At 44.2% G+C, this 26400-nt stretch overlaps 1 protein-coding gene across 6 annotated transcripts in view; it reads left to right on the top strand.

The window, feature by feature from the left end:
- PIK3R1 (phosphoinositide-3-kinase regulatory subunit 1) overlaps nucleotides 1-25520 on the top strand; it is an 86618-nt gene extending 61098 nt beyond the window's left edge. For 2 of the 6 annotated variants that reach the window (XM_032625457.1, XM_032625458.1), the window contains 12 exons: nucleotides 3647-3778; nucleotides 4557-4758; nucleotides 4974-5053; nucleotides 16543-16645; nucleotides 17157-17255; nucleotides 17371-17551; nucleotides 17802-17927; nucleotides 18645-18787; nucleotides 18996-19172; nucleotides 19272-19340; nucleotides 20030-20200; nucleotides 21322-25520. In XM_032625457.1, coding sequence (XP_032481348.1) covers nucleotides 3647-3778; nucleotides 4557-4758; nucleotides 4974-5053; nucleotides 16543-16645; nucleotides 17157-17255; nucleotides 17371-17551; nucleotides 17802-17927; nucleotides 18645-18787; nucleotides 18996-19172; nucleotides 19272-19340; nucleotides 20030-20200; nucleotides 21322-21511 — 1673 coding nt within the window. In that variant the 3' untranslated portion in view covers nucleotides 21512-25520. Of the gene's footprint in view, nucleotides 1-3646; nucleotides 3779-4014; nucleotides 4759-4973; nucleotides 5054-12616; nucleotides 13043-14821; nucleotides 15117-16542; nucleotides 16646-16877; nucleotides 16932-17156; nucleotides 17256-17370; nucleotides 17552-17801; nucleotides 17928-18644; nucleotides 18788-18995; nucleotides 19173-19271; nucleotides 19341-20029; nucleotides 20201-21321 lie in introns of those variants that run through there. The other 4 variants (XM_032625461.1, XM_032625460.1, XM_032625459.1 and 1 more) reach the window with 4 other exon arrangements.
- Nucleotides 25521-26400: the final 880 nt, after the last annotated feature.

Raw genomic sequence — 26400 nt, 5'->3', positions numbered from 1 at the left:
GCACCAGAAGCGCAGAGTCTTAACCACTGGACCTCCAGGGAAGTCCCAAGATACCTCAATTTTAAAAATCAGCCTTCTGCAGCCTCAGCACTGTGGACATTTTAGGATGGATAATTTTTTTTGTCAGGGGGCCGTTCTGTGCGTTGTAGGATTTCAGCAGCACTACTGGTCTCCACCCACTAGATGCCGGTGGGATGTTCCCCCGGTTGTGACAATCGGAGATGTCTCCAGGTGTTGGGAGATGTCTCCTAAGGGTGGAGGTGGGGCAGCAAAATTGAGGGCCCTAGTTGAGAACCCTTTACTTAGATAGAGATCAGTCGGGGAGGGGACTCCATTCCAGTGGGGGGAGGGGACTCCATTCCAGTGGGAGAAGGGGTGAAGTGTTGGAGAGTCTACTGGTTGCCCGTCAGGAGTAGACTCAGAAAAGCAGGGTAGAAGAGGGTGTAAACGCCCCAACCCAGACCTAAAGAGTGGGTGGCTCTCTCTGAACTAACTTCCACTGTCATCACGTGACAGATGTGTCTAGCTCTTGGAAGAGCACATTAGCATAGCTCTAATGCAGAAAAGGAGACTGCTAGAATAGAAGTCAGAAACCCCAAGGAGCTTTAGAAGTTGTCTATAAATAAATAGAACATACTACATCGGCTCTAGTGGAATTTGACATAAGGTGAGCTGATCCAAAGACTTGAAATAAGGTTATTTCATTCAAAGGTTATAAAGGCTCTTTGGAATACACCTCATGTGTTGGAGAAGGGCTTCAGTGAATGAACATCACTCAGGACTTTGTGTAGCGCAGCTCACAAACATTCAACAAGCACATTGTCTGCTGAGCACTGAGGGATGTGAGAAGAGCAGGTGAGAGCCACAGTCCGTGCCTTGGAGGGACTGTCAGTCTAGGAGAGAGACTCGCAACTACCATAGTGAGAAATGGCAGGTGTCATAGAGAGATGACTCCTGCAGGGGGGACGTGTGGAACCTTTCTCATCTTAATGTTTATACCTCATCGCCAAATGGTGTTTTAGGATGAGCAAATTAAGTAATAAGAATTGGCTGGGCAAAGTGATATTAAATGAAGTACACAGGGGGCAAGTTTGGGGGGAGGGGCAGCAGCTTGCTGTAGAGTGGGTGGCTATGGAATGCTCCAACACAGATGCACGCACAGTTTTGTGTGACAGTCACACTAGTAGTTGCATTACTTTCCACATGGACCCTTTATGCAGAGACCCAGTCTTGCCCTTCCCCACACTTATTAGAGATGTCATATGCCTCCGGTTTGTTCTTTGTGGGACACTTAAGTGATTTAAGCCCTTGCTTCTCCACCTTTTCATTCTTTTCCTCAAACTGACCTATCCACATTTGCTACCAGCTCAGGACTTTCCTGAGCTCTATGGTATTGTACGATTATCTTTCAGAAGTTCTGCCTAGTTAGTGGGACAGGTTTGGCTGATGATGATGTGTCCAGGAAGCTTTGTTAACTCAGCCTGAGTGCTTTATAATATCATACCTGGTTCATGGGCATCCAGGATGCCACTTCTCCTTCTCATGCTGAATACCTGCGAGTACACTTTGATTCTCTCTCATCCTCTCCTAGGCCACAACCCAGTCCTGTCAATCTCCTAGTTAGGTTACTTCTTTTTTTTTTTTTTTACCGGATATTCATTTTTAATTATTATTAATTTATTTATGCATGCATGCATGCTGTGTTGGGTCTTCGTTGCTGCGCGCAGGCTTTCTCCAGTTGCAGCAAACGGGGGCCACTCTTCGTCACGGTGCGCGGGCCTCTCACTATCGCGGCCTCTCTTGTTGCGGAGCACAGGCTCCAGACGTGCAGGCTCAGTAGTTGTGGCTCCCGGGCCTAGTTGCTCTGCGGCATGTGGGATCTTCCCGGACCAGGGCTTGAACCTGTGTCCCCTGCATCGGCAGGCGGACTCTCAACCACTCCGCCACCAGGGGAGCCCTAGGTTACTTCTTGGTAATGTCTCACACGTTTCTAACGGTCCTGAAATCCAGATTACCCCGAGTGGTATCAGCACTTCGAGCAGCGCTCCTTTCCGACTTATTTTGAATGCCACGATTAATAAAGCTGTTTAGAAATGTAGCATTCTGCTCGTCAGGGCCCCTGTTCTCCACTGAGTACATGCACGAGTCCCCAGATAATTTCCCTCAAGTCATCTTTCCTGTCAGTAGTGTGCATCCTTCAGCAGTGACCGTGGTCCTTCCTGCCCGCAGCACCCCTTCCTTCCACCGGGCAGTGTGCCTCATTCTACCCCAAGTACTCAGAGAGCGGCTGTGATTCATACTACCCCAGTGTTGAATTGCCTGACCTGTTTTCCAGATGAAAGATTTACTGGACAGACTTCATGTCTTATCTTTCTTCTGAGATAGTTCAGTGCCCACAAGTTATATTAGTAATACCTTAATCAGAATACACTGTCAGAACTAGGGAGAAACATGCTAAAGATGTTCACATCATTTTTATGGCCGTTCTTGAGATTGACTGCTAAAATTCTGTAATAGCTTACTGTTTAATCAATCAGTCTGTACTTTATTGGGTTAAATTTATATTAGTTCTGATATGCAGTATTGAGCAATTCCAATTTTAGGAAATCTATGGATTTGCACGTCATGTTTTCTTGTTGCAATTTGAGGAAGTATTTACTGTGTGATTCACCATCCCTAGAACAGAACCCTTCTCAATCAGGGCAGAACCACCGTCCAGAACGTACTTGCAAACATTGTGGGGGGCTGCATTTGTTTGCTGTGGCTGCCATAACAACATTCCACAGACTGGGTGGCTTAAAAAACAGAAATCTGGGCTTCCCTGGTGGCGCAGTGGTTGAGAGTCCGCCTGCCGATGCAGGGGACACGGGTTCGTGTCCCGGTCCGGGAAGATCCCACATGCCGCGGAGCGGCTGGGCCCGTGAACCATGGCCGCTGAGCCTGTGTGTCCGGAGCCTGTGCTCCGCAACGGGAGAGGCCACAACAGTGAGAGGCCCGCGTACCGCAAAAAAACAGAAATCTATTTTCTCACACTTCTGGAGGCTAGAAGTCCCAGATCAAGGCAGGTTTGGTTTCTTCTGAGGCCTCTCTCTCCTTGGCTTACAGATGGCGGCTTCCTTGCTGTGTCCTCATATGGCCTGTCCTCTGTACGTGCACCCTCGGTGTCTCTTTGTCCAAATTTCCTCCTCTTATAAAACCAGTCAAATTGATTAGGGCCCACTCTAATGGCCCCATTTTAATTTAAACACCGCTTTAAAGGCCCTGTCTCCAAATATATTCATATTCCGAGGTGCTGGGAGTTGGGCCTTCAGCATATGAATTGTAGGGGAAACAGTTCAGCCCACGGCAGGAGCCCTGTTTTTTGTTGCCCCCGAAGTCTGGGAATGTGTTCCTGGCATCGTGGGCAGGGGCCTTCATGCTAAATGCTTACAGGGTGGGGGACAGACCTACACAAGGGAAAAATGTTCTATTCGAAATGCCAGGAGCAACCCCTGCAAGAAACACTGCTCATAAATACGCAAGCATCTTACATTTGTCCTCATACTGCTTCCTTTCGTGTGTCACACTGAAGTCGCACATTCAGAAAATCGGCCCAACCAATGCATAAAATGTCTGAAAAAATTTTTTTTGCATATTTCTACCATAGATGCTGCCTCCGTGGACTTGGAAATGATCGATGTGCACGTTTTAGCAGACGCTTTCAAACGCTATCTCCTGGACTTACCAAATCCTGTCATTCCAGTAGCCATTTACAATGAAATGGTTTCTTTAGCCCCAGGTGTGTTGTGTCTTCTGAGAACCTCCCTGAACGTGTATTGAGATGTGGATGTACTTGTCAACTCAAGGGCTGCAGATAAAGAGAGATTTCTTAGAAAATGTTAGGAGGGGTCTGCCCCCACCCCCATCAGCACAAATTCCCTCCCTTACCAGGGCATCCGATAGAAGAGCCAGATTCTAGTTTGCTTAGGACGGCCGTCCACATGTTGAAATGGCTAATTGTTAACCTTTTATCAGTATTTTAAGGTTCACTACGTCAGCGAATGCCTCAGCGTGCCAAGTGCCATCACTGGATTCAGGGAACCGGACTAGGACCCAGTGACTGGGGATGTTCCCATCACCTTCCTCCAGTGGCCATTAGAAAATGAGTTGAGGGAAGAGGACTCTCCGTTTTAGGAGCTAATGCTCAGTTAAAGTGCTTTGGGGACAGGAAACTGTGGTTCGTAACCTTCAAAGTTAAAACCCGTGATACTTATCTGATGCTCCTCCGAATTGGCCAATCACACTCGAAGCCGCTCCATGGACGGCAGCACACCGAGAACTTCTTGTGGTTTTGTACACCAAGAGCTTCTTGCGTTTCCATTTGACTTGAGATTTTAACTTTCTCTTAATGCCTTTTCTAACGAGAAGAGCAAATGTATTGTCTGCTGTTTCTGATGCCTTGGTTTTAAATGATCCCTCGGTAGCTAGAACAGAAATTTTCTAGGTGTTTATTCACTAACAGCTAGAAACAGTCTCTTATTCCTTTTGCTTTCTTTCTTTCTTTTTTTAACCTGTAGAAGTGCAAAGCTCTGAAGAATACATCCAGCTGTTGAAGAAGCTCATTAGGTCGCCCAGCATACCTCATCAGTACTGGCTCACGCTGCAGTATTTGCTAAAACATTTCTTCAAGCTCTCTCAAACGTCCAGCAAAAATCTTTTGAATGCAAGAGTACTCTCTGAACTCTTCAGCCCCCTGCTTTTCAGATTCCCAGCAGCCAGGTAAGTGATAGAAGAGCAACCTGGATTTTGGGGTGATGAGGGTGGTCCTAAGTTTATGGGTCATTAAGCTCCTTCTGAAGACACCAGTTTACAAATGCTTGTACATAGTTCCATCACACACGTTTATTTGAATATGCAGAAATGAAAATAAGTTTGTTGTTTAGGGAAAAAGGTGTCTAATGGATCTCTCTCTTTTTTTTTTTTTTTTTTTTTAGTTCTGAGAATACTGAACACCTCATAAAAGTTACAGAAATTTTAATCTCCACCGAATGGAATGAACGCCAGCCTGCACCAGGTAATGCCTTCGGAACATTTAAAATTCCCTCACTGTTCGTTTTTTAGAGCCTGAAAAATGGTGGTTTTTAGTCTCCTCTGAAGTGCCATAAGTTTCTCGTGGAATTGAGATCCATAATAACGTGTTACCTCATGACTTAAGGGAAAAATAGCTGGGCAGCAGCGCGTATGGGGCAGTATTATCCAGCTTTTGATATTTGTGGCTTTTACGTGGTCTTGGTTTCAGGTGAGGGTTGCTGGGAGAGCTCCCCGACCCCCTTAACTTGATGCTTCTGGTTGTTGCGTAAATTATGGCGTTGATTTTCGTTGCTGACATTTTTGTTTTTCTTTCTCGTACTTACAAAGTAGGGGATTTATAATTACTATATAATTTAAAGTATTTTGGAATGTGTTTTTTGGAAGCAGGTAGGCTGAGAAATGTCTTGTCAAAATAAACATTTCTAATAATGCAAGTAGTATGAAACTAGGGGTCTACTGCAACAAGTTCGAGCAAGCCAGACACTTCTGTGAAAGCAGGCTGGCATTCAATTAGCCGTTTAACAAAGCGGGAAATGTAGACCGAGTTAGCAGTGGATTTCATTTAAACTGATATACTTTTCCTCTACCGTGGAAAGTCTAAACAACCCTACTTTGCTGTATATGGTTAAAAGTGAGCTGGTCATTTAGAAAGTGATGAGGGCCCTAGAAGTGAAGTGGAGTTTCAGGACCAGTAGAAGGTGTTGCTTGTAGTCTGAATTTATGTCTTGAATTTAATTAAAACATCATGAATTTATTATTTATTATGAGTAACTCATGCAAATTACCAAGCTTATCTCTGTATGAGCAAACGTGGGGACCCAGATATCAGTCACGCAATGGCGGACTATGTTGTGCTTTTTATTAAGGTGTTCCATGGCTAGGCTTAGTTGTTTGCATCTGGAAGGGGCAGACAGAGAGGTGAGGGCCTAGACTTAAAACCCGCCTGTAGGGATGGGATAAAGGATGGGATGGGTAACCACTCATGATACAGGTATTGGGAAGGGCTTCTGTCGACAGATCCAAAATACGGGATCCACAGGTAAGAGTGGCAGCATAAATACTACGTTAAGGCAAGCCTGGTCCATTCCAAGTGTTCCAAATCCCAGCAAGCAGGATATGTAACAGGGATACCCTGGACTGTAAACCGCATCAGAGAAATCTGTCAACGGGTACGGCCCAGGACTGGAGTACCAGAGGGTGACCAAAAGGTGTCATATCGTGTGACTGCTTGGGTCACTCGATAACGGATTTGGGAGCTCTGTGTTGGTGTTCAAAGGCTGCCTTTGGGCTCAGTAGGAAACGATGCAGTGATAGATTAGAAGTACCCTGTGGGGAGGGGACAGGGGCAGGTGTGAACGTGGCACTGGAGCCGTTTATTGACTACCCACTCCTAGACTGATCACATGGGTGGGAAGAAAGAGGACCAGCAAGAACAGGACCCCCGGCCAAAGGATCGAGCTACGATCTTTCACTTCCTCCTGACCCGTGTGGAGGTCCACCTCAGAGAGAGGGAGAGCTGGGCCCTGCTTGCAGGGAAGGCGGGGGAGGTGCCCAGTCTTCTCAGTGGCCAGCTCTCTGGAGACGGGGGAGACATGGAAGCTAAAAGCCAGACAGGGCTTGACAGATACCCACAAGCGAATTTGTCGCATGGAGTTTTCGAGAATTTCTGCTGCACGGGGTGTAGTAGAATCAGTGGTGGAGTTTAATGCTTCTGCTTCTGGTGTAAACTGGTTAAACGTCTTTCTCAGTTTCAGCCTAATTCCACCCAAGAAAAACTTCATCTGCATCTGTTTTGATAATGCACACTTAAGACTGCTTGCTATGTCATAGACCCTACCTTCATCCTTCTACTAAGAAATTGGTGTATCAGTTTCAAAGGCAGATGGATTAGTTCCATCAGCTCTGTTGAAGAACGATCCATAAAGCCTTGAACGTTGCTAGACTGTCCCAGAACACATGCAGCCTCTTCCAAAAAATTGCATCCAAGTAATTTTTAAGTCCTAGTTGGAGGCGTTTCCCCCTTTGTGTGATCTCTGTCAACTGTTCTGCAAATCGTATGGGACTTTGGGAATTAAAAGGTTGCTTCAGCGTCTCTCACTGGTGAAAACAGACTACCCACCCCAGGACAACGTCCTCATTAACACCTTTGTATTCAGGAATGGCTCCAGTGCAGATGAATGGCAGGGCACCCTGGGTTAGAGAAATGACTTCTTTGGCCTGGTAGGAATGGGATGTTTTCATGGAGTCTTTCATCATTACCCTTGCATGTGCTCATCCCAGTGGGCTGGGAAGCACCGGCGCATCTCCAGGGAACACTCGTAAGTCATCCATTTGCAGTAACTTTGTCATGAATAGAAATGAGTGCTTGAATGATATTTGGGGGGGTGGAGGACAAGCAAGACTATTATGGGGCAAATAGACACCTTTTCTAGTTGTTATCAGTTAGAACTTGAGATGATAGGCAGGGCTAATGATGTGGGAGGCAGGGTGTCAGTTGCAATAAGACCCGTTAGCACACAGCGTCTCATTAAATTCTGGGCAGGAGGGTGTGTACTGTAAGTATAAAAAGAATTTGAGAGATGTGGTTGGTGACTTTTTTAGTAGACAGGAAAAGCTCATAGGAAAAAAAAGGACTTGAAGTGGGCTTCGAAGAATAGGTACAGTTTGAAAAGGGGAAGGAGAAACAGCATCTCAGTTCAAGGAGTTTCAAAGATCTCTTCAAAATAAATTGGAAAGGACAAAAATAACAGCTTGATATTTTTACCGGATTTGAAAAAGCAGTAAATATTTTAGGTGACAGCGTCATAAAAAGCATCACTTGAGAGCTGAATGCATCGTCCAGCTCTCCGTTTGCACGTGAAGAAACTGAAGACCACAGAGCTTGACGGTTTCACCTGGTGCCACCCCAACCAGTGTGAGCCGGAGTGGGTCTGCCGGGGGTGGGGGCACCCGGCCCAGACACCAGGCTGCTGCTCTGTCTGCTACCTGGGCTTTTGGAACCTTTGTGGGCAACGGGACTGCCCGTAGTGTCCAGTCAAAAAGTCCTCCGAAGTTTCCAGCAAGCGATAGACCAAGAATAGGTGATATTTGTACCTATGGGTCACATATAGTTAAGAGCCCCAGTGCAACTGTTGGTAGCTTTGGGGATCAGGCTCAAAGTCGCTCCGTCGTGTGTCATGCAGTGGAAAGAACAGTGCAAGTCACGTCTGGGTTTGAATCCCAACTCTTGTTGCTTACTTACCGAGCTCATCACCAGGTCATTCAGCCTTTCCAGATGGTGTTCCAGTCTGTGAAATGGGAGTAACGCCTCTCTCCTGGGACGGTTATGAGCATTAAATGAGGTGAGGAGTACTGAAGCTTACGACCCTGTAGTATGTCCTTGGTGTCGTTGTGTCAGCTCTGGTGTTTACGGCCCTGCCGGAGCTGGCCTCATTCAGGGCTCCATGTCCTCAAGCCGCCTTCCTGGTTAGTGCCGTCTGAATCCTACCAGGCCGCTCTCCCCACTGGTCCCACATTCCCATGGTCTCAGGATGCCTGGAGGGGACTTAAACGCAGATCTGAAAAGGACACCCAGTGGGCAGTTGCTGCCCCGTGGGCGCATTGCTTGGAGGGAGGAGGATGCCTTTGTCTGACGCCCTTTGCTCCGTGTGCGACTCAGGGAGTGGAGGCGCCTGGATCTCAGCACCAGCCCCAGCGCCGCCGCCCCCCGCCACCGCACCTTGCCCAGGTGCCTTTACGCAGTGCACACAGTGCACAGCCGTCCCCAGTGGCCCCGAACAGTGCCATCCTCTTCATCTGCACCCAGGGAGCTCCTCCCCTGCTTGATGTGCAGGGTTTTGACCCATTCACTACATTTATGTCCTTAAGCCCCTTGTCCTCTTATACGTAACTGTTCCGTAGTTGTTCTGGTAGTTTCATCAGCTTAGCTACATTTCTCAAGGACTAAGGCTTCTCCTTTTCAGCTCTTCTTAGCGTAGAACTGGACACAGCATAATAATCATCCAAATGAAATCTCAAAGAAGTCTAACACACCAGCTCATTTAATGCATCCAGCATACCTGTGAAGGAAGGCTTCTCCCCCTGTAGGGAGGGAAACTAAGGTTTGAAAGGCTAAGCACAGAGTAAGTTCTCCAAACTTGGTTGACAGTTTGCTGTTCTCTGTTACCAAAAGTCTTAAAAAGGGTTAAAGCTGAACAGCGGGTTTTCTTGAATCACTTCGTGTTACGTTTACCCTACTGATCCTTAGGTCGCTAAAGTAGATTTCTATAGGGCAACTAAGGTAAAAACGGACCATTTAACACTGAGTGCCTTTGAATGAAGCCCATTATAAGTGTATTTACATATTTCAGATTTCATGGATATATTCAGAAATATTAATGTAGCATAATTGAAGTTTAATATTGCACCCTCAAGCCCAGAGGGAAAATAAATGACTCTTTCTCCCCCCTGCCCTTCTACACCTGTCAGAGTTAATTTTTAACCGCTGGTGCATTTGCAAAACATTCGTCCTGAAGAGCCCGATTCATGAATCTTGTTTTAAATGCTCTGGGCTTGGTTTGCAACCAAGACTAAAGCAAGCACTAAGGTAGAAGGAAATGACTTTCAAAGAGTTTTACTTTTCTCTGATTTATTTTTTATTGGGTTTAAAATGTGGTCTGACATTAGAAGGTTGTTTCAAAGGTGAGAAGTGAAAGTTTGAAAAAGCTGCACGTGTTTAGAGGGGCAGGAGTAAGCAGGCAAAGCGTGTGCTAGGTTTTGTCAAGAAATAGGAAGTTTTATTCGTGCTCTGAACAGGAGATGTATTGGAGGGTATAGTTCAGTTTTACTTTTGTTTTCACGGTGCAGCCTTCTCTTTCTCTCAAGGGACATCTGAGAGGGCAATTGTGGAGAAGGGGTCTTTTTTTCTACTAAGCAATGGGCGCACCTTTTCAGATACTTTGTAGAATGTATCACTTTTCTGCATCTGTAAACCTGAGTTTATTTATAAATTCAAACGGACTTTTTTCTTAGTGCAGGGTCATTCAGAGCCCTGGATGTGGACTAAAGAATTGACATCATCCTGAAGGGCCCTTCTGGCCTAAGTTGTCTTAAGTTAAAATTATGAAAGGAGGCATTAATTTAACCCCTAAAAGAAGATTTTGACTCATTTATTTTTTTCTCAAATGGGTTTTTTTTTTTTTCAAATGGGCTTTTGCTCATAAATCGTGGCCCTTGACAAAAAACCATTTAAGAAGCTGTGCAGGATGAAAGCTGCTCATGGAGCATCTGCTACTTGGTGGTGATTGGCACGTATGAGATACAGTGTTCAGTCTGTAACTTTCGCACTATTTTAGTGATTAAGGGACATTTTCCTGACTAGATCACACCTGCTGAGAAGTGACACATGGCCTCATTTTGCTTCTGAAATGAGTTTTGCAAAACTTTGAGAGAGAGGAAAGTAGTAAGACTTAGTGTTTTGAAGAATCTAGAAGGTAAAGATCGTTTTTCAATTATGTAAGTTTTCCAGTGTGGTAGACTAGGCTTTGAGTTTCAGAAGTTAAAATACAAGTTTTCTTACAAGAGCTTATTAGCAGGCATGTGAAAAATATTTCCAAGGTTATGACATCTGTGCATTTGATTTATTAGTGATTTCTTAGTGAATCATATAGATTTAAGTGACAGTTGGGCAATTATATTTTGTGTGAACTTCTGGACATAGTGGGAGATGAATGAAATACACAGAAAGTTGACTGTTTTCTCTGGAGCAGAAGTTACTGATTCTGTTCTACCAGCAGAGGGCTCCCTTTTTAAGCTAATGAAGAGCATGTTTTTTTGCAGATCACTAAATTGACTAAAATTGGGAAAAGACTCAGCTCACACTTTGAGTAATATAATAGAACTTCTAGGGTAAATGATTGTACATATTGTGAGAAATTTGAAGCAAAGTTTTCAAATCTATTTTAAGACTTTCTCTAAGTAGAGAGTGTGCCACTTCCCAGTAGATAATTTTCTTCTGAAACGGGAAATAGACTGTCAGACTAGAGAACACTTTAATCTTAGAAGGTTTTGACATGACATATCCTGTGAATCCAGACAGGTATGCTTAAGTGACTGATGTTTCCAAGGTTCCCAGCTTTAGAAAGACTATTTTTTAAAGTAGGGCAAGATTATGCAGCTCAGGAGGCAAGGGTATTCTGTGAACTAACCCTATGTCTGTGATCAGCTGGCAGGAGCTGTGTCTATTCACTTATAGACTAATTTTATCCCAATTGGACAAGTAGGTGTTTCGTATGACCTCAGTTGCACCAAAGGAGAGCTTGTAAAGTCACTTTCATTGTGAGTGTAGCAGCACTTCCCAGATATTGCAAGTAATTCTGAAGCTGGTTCCTGCCTGTGTGGACTCTTGTGTCAGCACCTAGATCTTCCTTTGTCACTGCATGTGACCTTTGGGTCACCTTGTCATACAGAGTCTGAGGGTATTATAGACAGAACCCGTGTTTCTTCAAAGATAATTAGAAAGCAGCTTTTTTTTTTAAATTAAACTAAAAATAGAAAACAGAAGTTTTGTTGTAGGTGTGAAATTTTTTGCATGGGGCTTAAAAGAAATTAACTTCAGTTTCACTTGTTAATTTTTACTTTCTCTGGCAGAGGGAAGTAAAGAGCAGGGCAAGTGAGTGGAGAAAAAGGAGTTTAGGACCAAACATCGGAAGTCTGGGTTCTGGTCCTAGTGCTATAATGTTATTGCAAACCACTTCATTCTGGGTGAGAAGCATACACGTGTGTGTGTGTGTGTGTGTGTGTGTGTGTGTGTGTGTGTGTGTAGCATGAGGGAATTGAAGTGATCTCTAATTTTTCTTTCTGGTTTTAAAGCTAGTGATTTTACATTGGGTTAAGGTTCTTGGGATAACAGTAAAGCCGTCTATGCTGATGTGAGTGGAAATTTTCTTTGGCCAAATTTTAGTTCTTTAAATAGTAGCCAACAGTCCTAAGTTTGGTTCCTTGCAACTTTTTCGAATAAAGGGAAAAAAAAAAATCCTCTAGAAAGGTGTGCCATTCTCCTTGCCCTCCCGTCCTTTGCTCCATGTAGCATCTGCACCAACCTCACGCAGGCAGACCTTTTATGGCCATTTTAACAGGAGTTGAAATTGACTTCATACAAACAGCTGCAGAGTAGAGTTTTTATCTTGGAGTGTATTTTTAATACAACGGAGCTTAGTGTACCCATGCCGAGGCGCAATACTCTTCCCGAGGAGCCTCCTCCTGGGAAACGTTTGGAAACCTGTGTTCCCTGCAGGGTGGCTCCGCCGGGCTCTCCTGTGACACCTGCGGGGCTGTCTGTGCTGGTATGTGGGAGGAGGTGGACGCGAGCAAGGCACGGTGTTCTGGGCAGCTCTGAGAGGTTCAGGCCTTTACAAGCAAGGCTTTGATTCTATTTTTTGCTGAACTAGCTCAGCCACTTCCTGTGTTTGGCAGCGCCTAGTGCCTCGCTGCACTGTGGCCACTTGAGCCCCGCGAGCCTGCGAGCAGCGCGCCGCCGCAGCCGGTTCGAGAGCCTATTTTAGGTCCCCTGACAATGGCCTTCTCACTTCCTCGGCGAGGAGGAGGAGGAGGACCTGGGCTGGCACTGGCCACTTGTTAACGATGATGACAACTTCGACTTGGACTTGGGCTCCCCTCCCCCACCCGAAATCCCTAGCTCAGCAAATATTTGAACCTGCCCAAGTTAATCATGAAGCCGCGATCGTTATCTGAGAGGGACGTGCGAGCGCCCGGGCTCCTTCCCTCCCCGGCGCAGCCTCGGCCCCGGTGCGCAGCCGGCTTCGGCTTCTGCACGGGCGGCGGGCGCTGAACTGCGCTGCTGCCGGCGGCGCGTGCGAGCCTCGGGGTCCTGCGCCGCACAGGCTGGAGGAATCGCTTTTCGGATTTTTTTTTTTTTTCCGTTGTCGGATACAGGCATTTCTAAGGGAAACCGTTGAAATGCATAACCTGCAAAGTAAGTTGCCTTTCGTTTGGGCACAGCTCTGCCCCTTGGCTGTTTCACTGTTTTGGGGGATTTCTCTGAAAGGTTCATTTCTGCAGTTTGTCTTCGTGTGTGTGTGTGTGTGTGTGTGTGTGTGTGTGTGTGTGTGTGTGTGAGAGAGAGAGAGAGAGAGAGAGAGAGAGAGAGAGAGAGAGAGAGAGAGAGAGAGAGAGGGAGAGAGGGAGAGAGGGAGAGATAGTAAGCGCTGCCTGGGGAGGGCAGATGAGAGATTAGGGGAGACACTCCCCCATTTCCTCGAGGGGCACAATGTGAGGGAGAGATGGGGCTTCGGTTGGAAATGGGGAAGGAGGAAATTACCAAGTGCTGGTCTGGAAGTTGGGGCCTGGCCAGGCCTGGGAGAGACGTGGAAAGTCACCTGTCTCCCTGCCCTCCTCCCGGGGTCTACCACATGGGTTCCAGCAGCAGGACCGGTTTGCACCAAGTGCTCCCAAGGCATGGGGGACAGGTCCCCTCCGGGCTGTCGCGCTGTCCTCCACAGCTGCTGGGAGGACTTGGGTCAACATTTTTATTAAATTAAGATTTTTTTTTTTTCTGAGGACATATCCCCACCACCACCATTTTTCTTTGCATTTAGGGTTACTTCAACTTTTAGGCAAAGAGAGCCTGTGAGTGGGAGACGGTGGGAGGGTATAGGTTGAATCTGCCTGCCTCCTCAGTGGGAAACTGAATTAAACTGGAGGAGAGACACGTGAACAGTGCTCAGAGGCTGTCTTGCCTTTGCTCTATTTCTATATATTTTATGATTCCAAATTTGACAGAACGTCTAAGAATAAATTTCCAGGGCTTCTGTGTTCTTTAAATTGTCACAGAAATATGTGACATGCACATGTACGTAGATCACACAGCCCACTCTAGTTTTTTAAATTAACTACATTTATATGGGTGGGGGGAACCTTTTCTCCCTTCCTCCCCTCTCACTGTAGGAGAACTAACATTAATTTAGATTTATAGGGGAATTGGTTTCCTCACATTAAATACTGCTAAGAAGGAATAATAACATTTCTTCCCAAAGTGTGAGGCATTTGAGATGGAGGGGACAAAAGCCCCCCCACCCCGCACACACAAGTGATTACATCACCCACCCCCCCCCCCCAAGCAGTATTTAGCCCAGTAAATCTGAAGATGGGCTCATCAGTGAGAAATAGTTAGCAAAGATAGCTCTGCCTGTACTCTACATTCTGATATATGGCCTCTCTTTTTTTTGGATTTTCATTCCATATTCTATAGTTTTAACTGCAGTGTTTAATAGAGATTTTTGCCTCTACCTTTTTTTCATTGTGCTGCCTGTAATGTAGCACGTTTGTGACGGTGTATAAGTTGAGTTTGCAGTGAATTATGGAGGACTGAAATTAAATATCCAGAGTTCTTGATCCTTCCTGCTTTTAATATATATCAGAGGCATTTTAGGACTTTAAAATATATCTTGAGTATACTATTTGGATGCCTTTGTAAGATTTTTAAACCAAGAAATGACCGGGCTATCTATAAACCCAGATGCACTTGGCGGGGGGGGGGGGGGGGGGGGAAGCTACGTGCCGCAGCGTATCAGCTTTTGTCAACCTGCCAAGAGCGGAGCGTACCATGCTGCACGGAGCAATAAAAAAGGAATTCGAAAACTCACGGCTAGAGAAGAACAGTCAGATTAAACACCTTTTTGAGACGAAGAGCGTGTATACATTGCAGTTCTGTTAAATGTAGGATCTTCGTGAGATTTGGGGCTGTGTTAAGGCTGGTAGAGAAGAGAAATGATGAGGCAGGAGTGGTCTGGTGACATTTTTCTGACTTGATTGGCTGGGGTGTGTGATGTCATAGGTTACAGTGCAGCCCTTATAGGTTTTGAAATGAATTCCAAGACACCATTACAAAGAAAGCCGGACTCTTTTCTCATAACTGAGCTCAGCCAAGGAAACTCTCGCACAAATGTACAACACTGTTTGGAATATGGAAGACCTGGATTTAGACTATGCTAAGCCAGATATAAATTGTGGCACAGACTTGATGTTTTATATAGAAATGGATCCACCAGGTAATACTGCAGTATTCTTGTAGAAAGCTGGTTAATTAATGTTGTGGCATTTAATCTTTTTGACAACTACGGTTAACAGCTCCTCTTTGGATGTCTGCTTTTATTCATTTGTTCTAATTTAATGAGTTTGCTCATAGCTTGAAAATGAAACAAATGGTTTGACTGCCTGTGGCAGCAAGTCAGGCTGTGTGGGGTAAATGCTTATTCTTAGTTGAATGGCTATAAGTTGGATTCCAGTTTTTCACTGGTGTCTTTTGTTACTCGAGCTCATTTGCTGTTTGGGTTATATTGTTGTATGCCGTTCCTTTAATTAAAAGGATGCAGCCTTGGTGCTGCTTTCTCTGTTGACAGTGGATGAGGACAGTGTGGCACTTGGCGGTGATAACACTCGGTACTTTAGAAAGCGTGTACCAGTGCTCCTATCAAATGTAGCAGTGATTGCAACTCAGTTCTAGGTGCCCTGAAACTATTCTGAATCAAATGTTGAGACTTTGTCTGCTCTCTCTTCTGTTAAGATACTGCAATGAGAGAAGTTGGCTTCCCATTACTGAGTCTCGGTCTTTATAAACTATACCTGCTGGACTCCTGAAATTTTTTGCTTAAAATAGAAATAACAAACAGTGCTTTAAAACTTATGACTTAGCATTTAGCTAAGCTTTCTCAATTATTTTCGCCTTCCTTCCTCCCAATTAAGAAATTCAGAAACACTGCAGTCTTTCTTTATTTGTCACCAGTTGGTACATGAATACTGATTTGACATTGAGGAAGAGGGATATGGTTTTTAATCACTCTTGGCATAATATAGAGCACAGTTATCCAATAGAATATTATCATGAATACTAAAGAGATTGAGGTCACAGAGGAGTTTCTTAAAGTGGCTTTTGGCAGAACAGTGCCTGAAATACTAAGATTAGAGAAACCCAATTCCGCCTCTTAAAACATATTCCTGTAGATGAGCTTTTTTATGACCACAGCAGCATTTGTGGAGGACAGAAACCAAATTTGTCTTTTATAATTAAATAAGAGGAGGAAATTAAAACCAAGCCATGTGATTCCTTCTGCTGTTCTCTTTGTGGTCTCTTACTTTAGATAGATTTGACCAGATATGAAACTTTAATTCAACTCAAACCTGAAAGTAGAAAATGTCGTGACTGACTCTGGGTTTACTTTGAAATTCATTTACATGGCCAGCCCATTTTATTTATTTGTTGGTCTCTAAGCTCTTCTCTTTTTTTCCATTATGGTCTATAGTCAAAAAGATTTCTGATTTTTTTTTTTTTTTTTTTTTTAAGAAAACGTTCATGGACTCGTGCATTAATGCTGTGTTTCACAGTTGAAAATGTTACTTAAAGGAACTTGGGTCGACTTTTAAACGTTTATTTGTAGTTGGGACTGCAAAAACTTTTTCTTTCTCCTTCATCTACAGCACTGCCTCCTAAACCACCAAAACCCACTACTGTAGCGAACAACGGTATGAATAACAATATGTCCTTACAAGATGCTGAATGGTACTGGGGAGATATTTCGAGGTAAGGCTACAGAGACTCTTTGAGCTTCTCACCAGAGCTAGGGAGTTTTAGATGAAGAGAAAGAAAAGCAGAACGCACCAGCTTGCTAAGTTCCATTTTTAGGCTATCATCCAACATAAGCATGAAGCACAGTTGGTTCCCTTCCAAAGACGACCACAGAAGTCACTGAGCTCTGGGGAATTGTGGGTGCTGGATGCCACAGGAAATTAAATACCCGAGAAGTTTCATTACTGACAGAGCTGTCAGGGGGGCAGCAGGGTGAAGTGGCACTGCCTCAAGGCAGAGTGTAAAGTCACTCTCTTTATTAGACCAAAACTCTTAAGAATTAATGTTATCAGCTTAAAGTGGCATTTCTAGTCTAAACCTTTTCTTTTTCTTTCTGAGGGGAATGAAGAGTTGAGTTGGGAGGAAACCTTTTGGGGATCACGACTTTCTGTGTTGTGTGTTAATTCTTAAGCTCTGAAAATACAGTTAAGAAAATGTAACTTGTCTCGTGTTCTTTTCACTTCAGGGAAGAAGTGAATGAAAAACTTCGAGATACAGCTGATGGGACCTTTTTGGTACGAGACGCATCTACTAAAATGCATGGTGATTATACTCTTACACTAAGGTGAGTTAGGGTATGTGGTTAAAATTGGCGTGTTAAAGGTGATGGGAGAACACGCTTTTTTTTTTTTTTTTTTAAAGAGAATTCTAATGCCGTTATTTATATATTGCATTTGCAGGAAAGGAGGAAATAACAAATTAATCAAAATATTTCACCGAGATGGGAAATATGGCTTCTCTGACCCATTAACCTTCAACTCTGTGGTTGAACTAATAAACCACTACCGGAATGAATCTCTAGCTCAGTATAATCCCAAACTGGATGTGAAATTACTTTATCCAGTATCCAAATACCAACAGGTAATCACATACTCATGTTGATATTTTAAAAAGATACTTTTAATGTTTAGAAAATATTTTGAAGCAGATGACTTGCACGTAATCAAGCTTGAAAAACGTTCAAACTGTAATTTTGTGATCACGAGTGTATAGTGGCTCAATAAAATACTTTCACAAAATAAATGACCATTGTTTGAGGATTTTTCCCATGTCAGATAAGTACCTTATCAACTGAATTTCTATTTTGTCCATTTTCTTCTAATCCTTCCAGGATCAAGTTGTCAAAGAAGATAATATTGAAGCTGTAGGGAAAAAATTACATGAATATAACACTCAATTTCAAGAAAAAAGTCGGGAATATGATAGATTATATGAAGATTATACCCGTACTTCCCAGGTGAGTTTTCTGTGAAAATCACATTAAAATTGTGGAGCTCTTAGTTACTAGAAGCTAATGCATGTTATATTCAGCTTCAGAAAAAGAATTTAAGGGGTTGAGTTTTTGCCAGTAAGAAAGTGGGGAGATCATTTATTTGTGAATCGTTGATTATTCTAATAATTACTTACTATAAACCTTTTAAATCAAGCCTGTAAGTATCAGAATAATAAATTAAGTTGGATTGGCATAACTGCAGATTGAAGAATGCTTTTTAGAGTGAAAGCTAATAATACTGGAAGTGCCACAGACTTGGCTAACCTCTGAAATGGGGATTTAACCCTGAGATGTCCTTACTATGAAAGGGTTGAGGCTACATTTACTGCCTTGTTTTCCTAGAGGCTTTAATCTCCTCTAGACCATCACGTATCTGGGACCGCCAGAGGGAGCAAAAGGATGGCATAAGCTGCTGATAAAGTGGAATGGTTTTTAAAGAAGATGAAAACTGTAGAAAACTGTCAAGCAGTCATCTTCCAGAGACTGGGAAAATTCTCCAAAGGAAATGTGTGCTTCTGTGATACTATTTTAAGGGCTTTTAGGAATTTGCGTCCCACCTTGCTAACAAAATACTTGCGTGCCAGATAGTAGCGCCGGTCAAATGTCCTGGTAGTGTCCTGCCGTAAGAAACTGTCTTTTCTGTGAAAGGAATGACCTTGTCTTGTTAAAATTGGGTTGCAGGAAATCCAAATGAAAAGAACAGCTATTGAAGCATTTAATGAAACCATAAAAATATTTGAAGAACAGTGCCAAACCCAGGAGCGGTACAGCAAAGAATACATAGAAAAGTTTAAACGCGAAGGCAATGAGAAAGAAATCCAAAGGTTGGTGACCCAGGAGGGTTTCCACTGCCCATGTGCTAGAGCACCACGAGTCTCTTAAACTGTTTAAAGGTGACCTCGCTCTCTGTGAAACGACAGGGAGAGAAAGCATTCTTTACCTGAGGAAAAACTGCTGGGAATCAATACCGCAACCTTGGGGGAACTTCCATGATGCTCCAGGTAATTACGGATGCATTGCTCTTGCCTACAGGATTATGCATAACTATGAAAAGTTAAAGTCTCGCATCAGTGAAATTGTCGACAGCAGAAGGAGGCTGGAGGAGGACTTGAAGAAGCAGGCTGCCGAGTATCGTGAGATTGACAAACGGATGAACAGCATTAAACCAGACCTCATTCAACTGAGAAAGACAAGAGACCAATACTTGATGTATGTACTGGAACTGGAACCCTGCACGTGCGTGATTGGTCATTGCAAAAAACCAGGGATAGGTTCTTAATGCATTTTCCTCTTAAACCTCTTTTCCAGGTGGTTGACTCAGAAAGGTGTTCGGCAGAAGAAGCTGAACGAGTGGCTGGGCAATGAAAACACCGAAGAGTAAGTAGTTAGCACAGATGGGAGGTAGCAAGGGTGTTTTTTTTCATTTAAGGAAAATGCACAACTTGCTTCGTTTGCAGAGCAAGTGAGGAATGGAACGTCTCGTAGGAGAAAACATTATCGGTCTCGTTACCCAGAATTTTAAAAAAGGAAAGTTTAGCAAAGGAGGATGCAGATTTCCTTTTCCCCCATGGGGCTTTGAAGTGACATTGTGTCCGTGATGATGTCCTGGAACCGTCTAGAAAATCCGAACATATTTTGGGACCAATGGGGGTCGGGGGAGACAACCCTGTTCAGCATATTTTCAAAGCTTAAGTATATGTTTTGTTTCGATTTTTTTGAAAACTGGTGTTCCTCCTAGTCAATCACTTTCCTGATCTAAACTGGACAAACGGGATCGTTTAATACCTTGCTGTCTGCCGCAGGTAGCTACTGACTGACTTGAAAACAGGAAGAGTATCACTTAGTGCTACTAAAACTCTTTGTTCGGGGGTGGGGGTTGAAGGCTAAACTCAATGAGGAAACTCAGGCCAGAGAAGCTGGTTGAGTCAGACCCGCAATCGCTGGCCTGACTTGCTTGAAGGAGGGGCCAGGAACTAGATCGACGCGAGGAGAGGGCCCTTTCTCAGAGGGCCAGGCTGCTGGCTGCCGTGTACTTCATTTAGAAACCTTCTCTTCTACCTTTGTAGCCAGTATTCGCTGGTGGAAGATGACGAGGATTTGCCCCACCACGACGAGAAGACGTGGAATGTTGGCAGCAGCAACCGAAACAAAGCCGAAAACCTGTTGCGAGGGAAACGAGACGGCACGTTTCTTGTCCGGGAAAGCAGTAAACAGGGCTGCTACGCGTGCTCCGTAGTGTATGTACCCCCAGCCAATTACTGGTCTCGTCAGACATCTCAAGCAGGTGTTTCATTCAGCCAGCCAGCCAGCCGTGCGGGCAAGGATTTGGAAAAGTTCTAGCCTTTAAGAGTGTTCCAGTAGTACAACGGTGGAGAAGAGGAAATAATAAGACCTACTATTTTCAAGTCTAGGCAGGAATAGCTGTCGAGTAGAAAGAAACCTGCTGTTTCGGTGGGAGACTAGGGCTTGGGAGAAGTCCTGTTTTCCTTTTTCGTCTTTCAAATGGAAATAGCCACACTTGCTGCTTTTTGGGGGGGCTTCCGCATAGTTAGAATCTGAGGTGATCCACATGGAAGCACCACCCACAGGTAAAGTCCCCATCAGGGACAGGTTAAAACAGTAAGAGAAAGGACCCTGGTCACTGTCCCTGAGATAAGTACACCCAAGAGAAGACATTTCCGTCCTATGGCCGATTTTCCTTTGTTTGTTTATGTAATAGTTTGGGGGTACTTTGAAGAGTGAGGTTGGATCACTGACATTATTTCAGAGACGTGAATGTCCTCTAGGAGAGAAAGGGTCTCCGAGTATTTTATAGCCCATCACCTCCCTCCATTTAAGCAGAGAAATATTGCCACAGGAAAGAAGTGAGAACTTTGAGTGAGGACAAGGGAATCGGAGAAGAGATGGAGAGGTAGGGATGTGGACGATTCCAGGCCTGCCTGAAAGGAGGAATCCTGTTAATAATTGTAATGGTACCGCTCTGGTTGGGCGGCAGCACTCATAGTAACGGCTAGAGTCACCACCCGTTGCCTGCTCACCGCGTTCTAGGCATCCAGCAAGCCCCTCCCGTACACCGCCTCATTTCTCAAAGCTCCCCTCTTACAGATAGATTACTACTGTCTCCCTTTTAATCCAGGCTAAAGATGACAGTCCAGTGGCTCAGGGAAGCTGGGTTACCTCCCGAAGTTACTCAGCCAGTAAGTGACAAGGGACAACTCCACGAGTCTAGGGCTCCCCCAGGACTGGTCCCCAGGTGGAGGCTGGCCTGCATCGGGGGTTTTCACGATACTTCTTTTACCCGAAACGCCTCATCCTGGCCCAGCTCACCCAGGCCCTTGTGCTCTCTCTCCACGTGCAGGGTGGACGGTGAGGTCAAGCACTGCGTCATCAACAAGACGGCCACGGGCTACGGCTTCGCCGAGCCCTACAACCTGTACAGCTCCCTGAAGGAACTGGTGCTCCACTACCAACACACGTCCCTCGTGCAGCACAACGACTCCCTCAACGTCACGCTAGCCTACCCGGTGTACGCGCAGCAGCGGCGATGAAGGGCCGCCCTCCTGCCTGCTTCTCACCTGCAGCCCGACCTGGGAACTGAGCTGCGGACACCCAGCCGCCCGTCTTCAGATGTGACGCGAGCTTTCGATCACACGGCAGTAGGGGAAGACACACACGCGGCGGGCTCGCACTGGGCGACGACCACCGTTCGTTCCTCGTCTGGAGTGCTTAGTTAGCCTGCCTTCCTTTCCTCTTCCTTTCTTTTTGGTTTGGTTTTTTGGATTAATTTAAAGTCACAACCACACACGACACCAAGAGAAGAAATGCAAAAATCTCTGCGTGCAGGGACAAAGAGGCCTTTAACCATGGTGCTTGTTCGTGCTTTCAGAAGCTTTACCAGCTCAAGAGTTGGGACCTTGGAGACCGGAGCGGGGACGGGCTGACGAGCCCTGGCCCGGGGTCGCTCAGTCCAGCCTGGGTGTTGCCGTGCACGGTGGCCCCAGACACATCGCACTGTGGATTATTTCATTTTCTAACGAAATGAACCGATATGTAGCAGAAAGGCACTTCCGCTCACAGGGGACACTTTGGGGAACGTCCGCTCACGTACGTTCAGAGGAAATTCTGTGGTAGCAAAGTGCCAGAAAGTGTTTCATTAAAACTCTACAAACCAAGAAGACCCACCAACAGAAAAATGGACCTTGGAAAATAGGACTTCAAAATGACACTTAGTATATAAAATATGTACATAATATTGAATGACTAACTAACTATCAAATAGACGGATTTGTATCGATACCAAATAGCTTCTGTTTTGTTGTGCTGAAGGCTAAAGTCGCAGTGCTATGCAATTCTTAATTTTCATCGTTGTTACCTGTTTCAAACGTACCTTCAGAATAAGCTTCCCCTGCCCCAATTTTCGTTGCTTGAAAACACTGTCCCTGATTTTTTTTGTTAATATTCATTTTGTTACCTTTCACTCGTTACCTTTTTTTAAAAAAAGAAGAAATGTACAGGATGCCAGTTTAAAAAGAAAAATGGCTTCAGATTTAAAACTATGAAATATTTTACAGCTTTTCTTGTACAGAGTACTTGGCTGTTAGCCCAAGGTTAAAAAGTTCATAACAGATTTTTTTTGGACTAAATGTTTTGTTGGGCAGTGCCTGATGATAAGCTTCAAAGCTGCTTTATTCAATAAAAAAAGAGAAAGATATATGAATATGACAAAGTATGGCTGAGTTCAACAATGTTGTTTCAAGACTTAAGATACGGTACCTGGCAATGTTTGTTTCATAAAGAATTGTGAACTTCTTGAATCTAGGGAGGGGAATGTAGCAAAGGGATGTACAGGTGGGGGGGAGGGTGGCAGGATGGCATGCACTTTCTCTTTCTTGTGATTACAGAGAAGTGGATCACTGCAAAGTGAAGTCTTTTCCCACTTTGATCTGCTACTTACTATACCCTCATGACAAATACAAACCTATGGGAATGCTAGGTCTTAGGAAGGAAGGCAGGCAGGGTCCTGGAGCAGTGTTCACCCTTGTTGGAAACACTGATTTTAAAGTATCATTGCTGCATTTAGAAAACCTGTCTCTCTTTAACATTAGACTACCCGTTAACAACCAGCCAACATCCACTGTAGAAAAAGCATGATCTGAAAAGATATTTTTATCTGGATATCTGCTATTTTCCTAGCTTTCCACTCAACTTAGATCAGAAAGCAAATAGACATGGTCATAATCGTTCCTGCCCCGATTGTGGGGAGCTTGTTCAAGTCATGGCCATTGTAGGAATCATAGTAACAGTCCTCATTCACCCAAATAATTGTATGTGTTACACTTCACTGTGGGGAAAAGGAAGGACTTGTTAGAGTATTCTTTCCAACTGAAGGCAACAGCAAGAGGTCTCTCTCCCCAGTTTACATATGCAAAAGCCTTTGGGTTCAGTGGGAACTGTACCCGTGTTGGGAGGAATAATGGGGAGATGAAAATGGAATCTTAACTTCAGTTTTCCTTTCCTATTTAGATTCACCACAGCTTTATTTCTCTTTCCTTCAACTACTGGGGGTAAGGGGGTTTTGTTTTGTTCTTTAATGTTGTTCCTTTTAAAATTCTTTCTCTTGAAAGGATCAGTCTAGTGGCTGAGAATGTATTTTTTTTTTCCTTTTTACATGAAGCTACTCATATCGATAGCAATAGTCAGTCTTACAGCCAGACTGTCAGCCCTCAAACTTGACTGTACTGACCTGACCATCTCCCTCGCATCTCCAGACAATTGACGATTCCCCTGGTTTTATTCTCTGAGTGTCTCCTTTACAACTATCCTTCCATGTCATACAGAAGCCCAACCATTAGTTAATAGTAGCTTATCAACTAGGTTTGGTGGTTTTTTCAGTAGCACATCCGTGTATGCTATTAAGGAACTTTAATTTCTAAAATATAAGATCTGAGATGGAATATTGCGTTAGAAAGCTACCATTCTGTCCACGTTTTTGCTTCACCACTTCACAAGATGGCATGGTATTTAGGCACTTGCCTTATTTCTGCCTCTCACGAGCAGAAATGCAATAGGTTTTTCTTTGACCAGCAAAGGCAGGATTCATTGTTTCCTGTCACCGTGAGTCACAACTTACCTATGATGCTACGCCTGTGCCCAGTACCCTTCTGACAGCGTGTGGCATGCCATCACATCTGTCCTTGTAGATGTTTGACCAGCAGGGCTCTGAGTCCAATCATTCATCTCCTGACCACACTGAGCGGCTTATGATTAGGGATGGAGACAGCAGAGGCCCTCCTGATACATGCTTACCTCCACGCATTGATTTTCCCCACCCAACGCAGCATCCTGAAGATACAAGCCAGAAGCTAAGCTGAAGAGAGGCTGTGATGGGGCTTTAGAATTGGGAGCATTGGGATCTGATATAATACATGAGGGAAAAATCATAACCATGTTGAAAAGGCAAAAAGCCTGCGTCTGCAACACCGGACGACTTCACGGCCCTCGATATATGTATATATGTATATGTGCATGGACTGTGTTTCCAGTACACCTTTCAGCCAAAACAGATCCACAGTCGTTGAGTTCAAGTACATAACAAGCCAATGTCTAGTACAATTCTCGTATGTGTGTATGGGTTTTTTTTTTTCCTTTGAAGTTGCCTTGTTTTGTCTTATAAAGGTGAAAAGTGTTTGCAAGTGAAGTGAGAAGAAGTTCATAATTCTTTGGCTTGTTTCTGTTGTTTAAAAGTTACTCCTCTTGGGTAGCTGGTCTACGTGACTCGCTGAACTCAGAAATCCTTGTTTTCAGTGTGTCAAGTCAAAATGTGTTTATGTGAGCTGTCACTGTGGGGAACCAATTGCTTTGTCATATAGCTGGTTATGAGCTAGTAACGTGTTTGGGAAGTCCTACTGATGTTCCTTTTTGGGAGAAAAATTCTGCTGGTTCTAACAACTGTGCTTTTGCTATGCATGGTATCCAAGTCAGTTGGAGAGCAGACCCTGAAATTGGAGTTCAGGGTCATTTAAGAAAGGGGCAGTTTATAGCATAATGCCTCACATGGGACAAAGTTCTGAACTGCCAAATTCTTATTTTTTAGAAATCTAGTTATATAAGTTACTAGTATAAATTACTAGTATTATGAACAAAATTGGGTTCATTGGAAACACTAACCGACTTCACCTGGAACTTGTCACCGTGAGATAGCATTAGCTGCCCAGGATGCTGCTATTTAAAAACAGAAAAAAAAAAAAAAAAGGCAAAACAAACAAAAAAATCTCATTTATATGTGTGTATTTTTTAAAGCTACGATCTCTTCGATGTTTTTACAAATCTGTTTCTATGACATTGTTAAAATAAAGTTGGTCTTTTGACGAGAGGGAGGATGTCATGGTCAGTTGTAATTTTGCCTTTACAAGGCACCTGGGGCGGGGGGCGGGGGGACTGTGCCTCCTTGACATTTGTTCAAGCTATAGATTCAATGGAGCTGTGTCTTGTTGTTTTAAGTTGCTTTAATGCATTGTATTAGGTCTTCAAACAGAATAAAGTTTGTTTTGAAACTTAGGTTATGGTTTGAAATTTCAGTGATCACCGAAGACATATGTTCTCTTGCTCTTTCGGTTAATAATGTTGCTTCTCCTGTAGTCTCCCACCCACCCCCTTTCACTGTCATTACATTACCTCATTTTTGTCAAGTGAGAAGAACACATGAATGATGGCTCAGTGTCATTTACATCAGTTCACTATATCCTTAATGATGAAAAGAAGTAGCTCTAGGTGATGTCATCGCAAGGCATGTTCTTGGTCCAAAAAAATGTGATCTCTACTGTCCCTCAATCCCTCCCCTTCACCATCCAACCCCAAACCCTCAGAATGGTTCTCTACAAACTATGGTTAGTGAAGGTATCTGGCTTTGTCTCTCTTCTACAGGCTGTGTCTCTGAAACAGGCACAGTGCAGGGACACTGCAGCAGGCAGAGGTGTGACATGGGTTTCTAGACGGGGAACAAAGATTCACTACAGATGCTGGTTTCACACTCTAGTATCTAGTCAATATATGCAAACCATTCTTAATCTAAAATAACTTTCCCCACTTGTTTTGATTGCTGAATGAATTTGTAATGAGGCCACTTTGCATGTACATGGCACTCAACACCTAAGCACGGTGAGGGTCCTAGACATGGAGGCATGGTCTAGTGATGGCGACGAGAGGGGCACGTAAGTAATTACAGTCATGGCAACAATGACTAATATACTGTGTAGAGGAGTAACTCTTGAGATTCATTTCCTGCTTTTCCCCTGCTCTGTTCTGTATCCCAGAGAACTATATATACTCAGGGTCTCTTGCCCTCTGGCTTCTAGGTAGTGAATCTCCCCTGTGGCTCCAGTTCCTGCCAGAAAGACTCTTTGGAATCTGAGCAGCCCTACTATGCTCCTCTCTCCCT

This window comes from Phocoena sinus, chromosome 3 (genome assembly GCF_008692025.1).
Source record: "Phocoena sinus isolate mPhoSin1 chromosome 3, mPhoSin1.pri, whole genome shotgun sequence".
NCBI classification, from domain to species: domain Eukaryota; kingdom Metazoa; phylum Chordata; class Mammalia; order Artiodactyla; family Phocoenidae; genus Phocoena; species Phocoena sinus.
The sequence above is the reverse complement of the archived record's forward strand: the minus strand, read 5'-3'. Positions and strand labels throughout refer to the sequence as shown.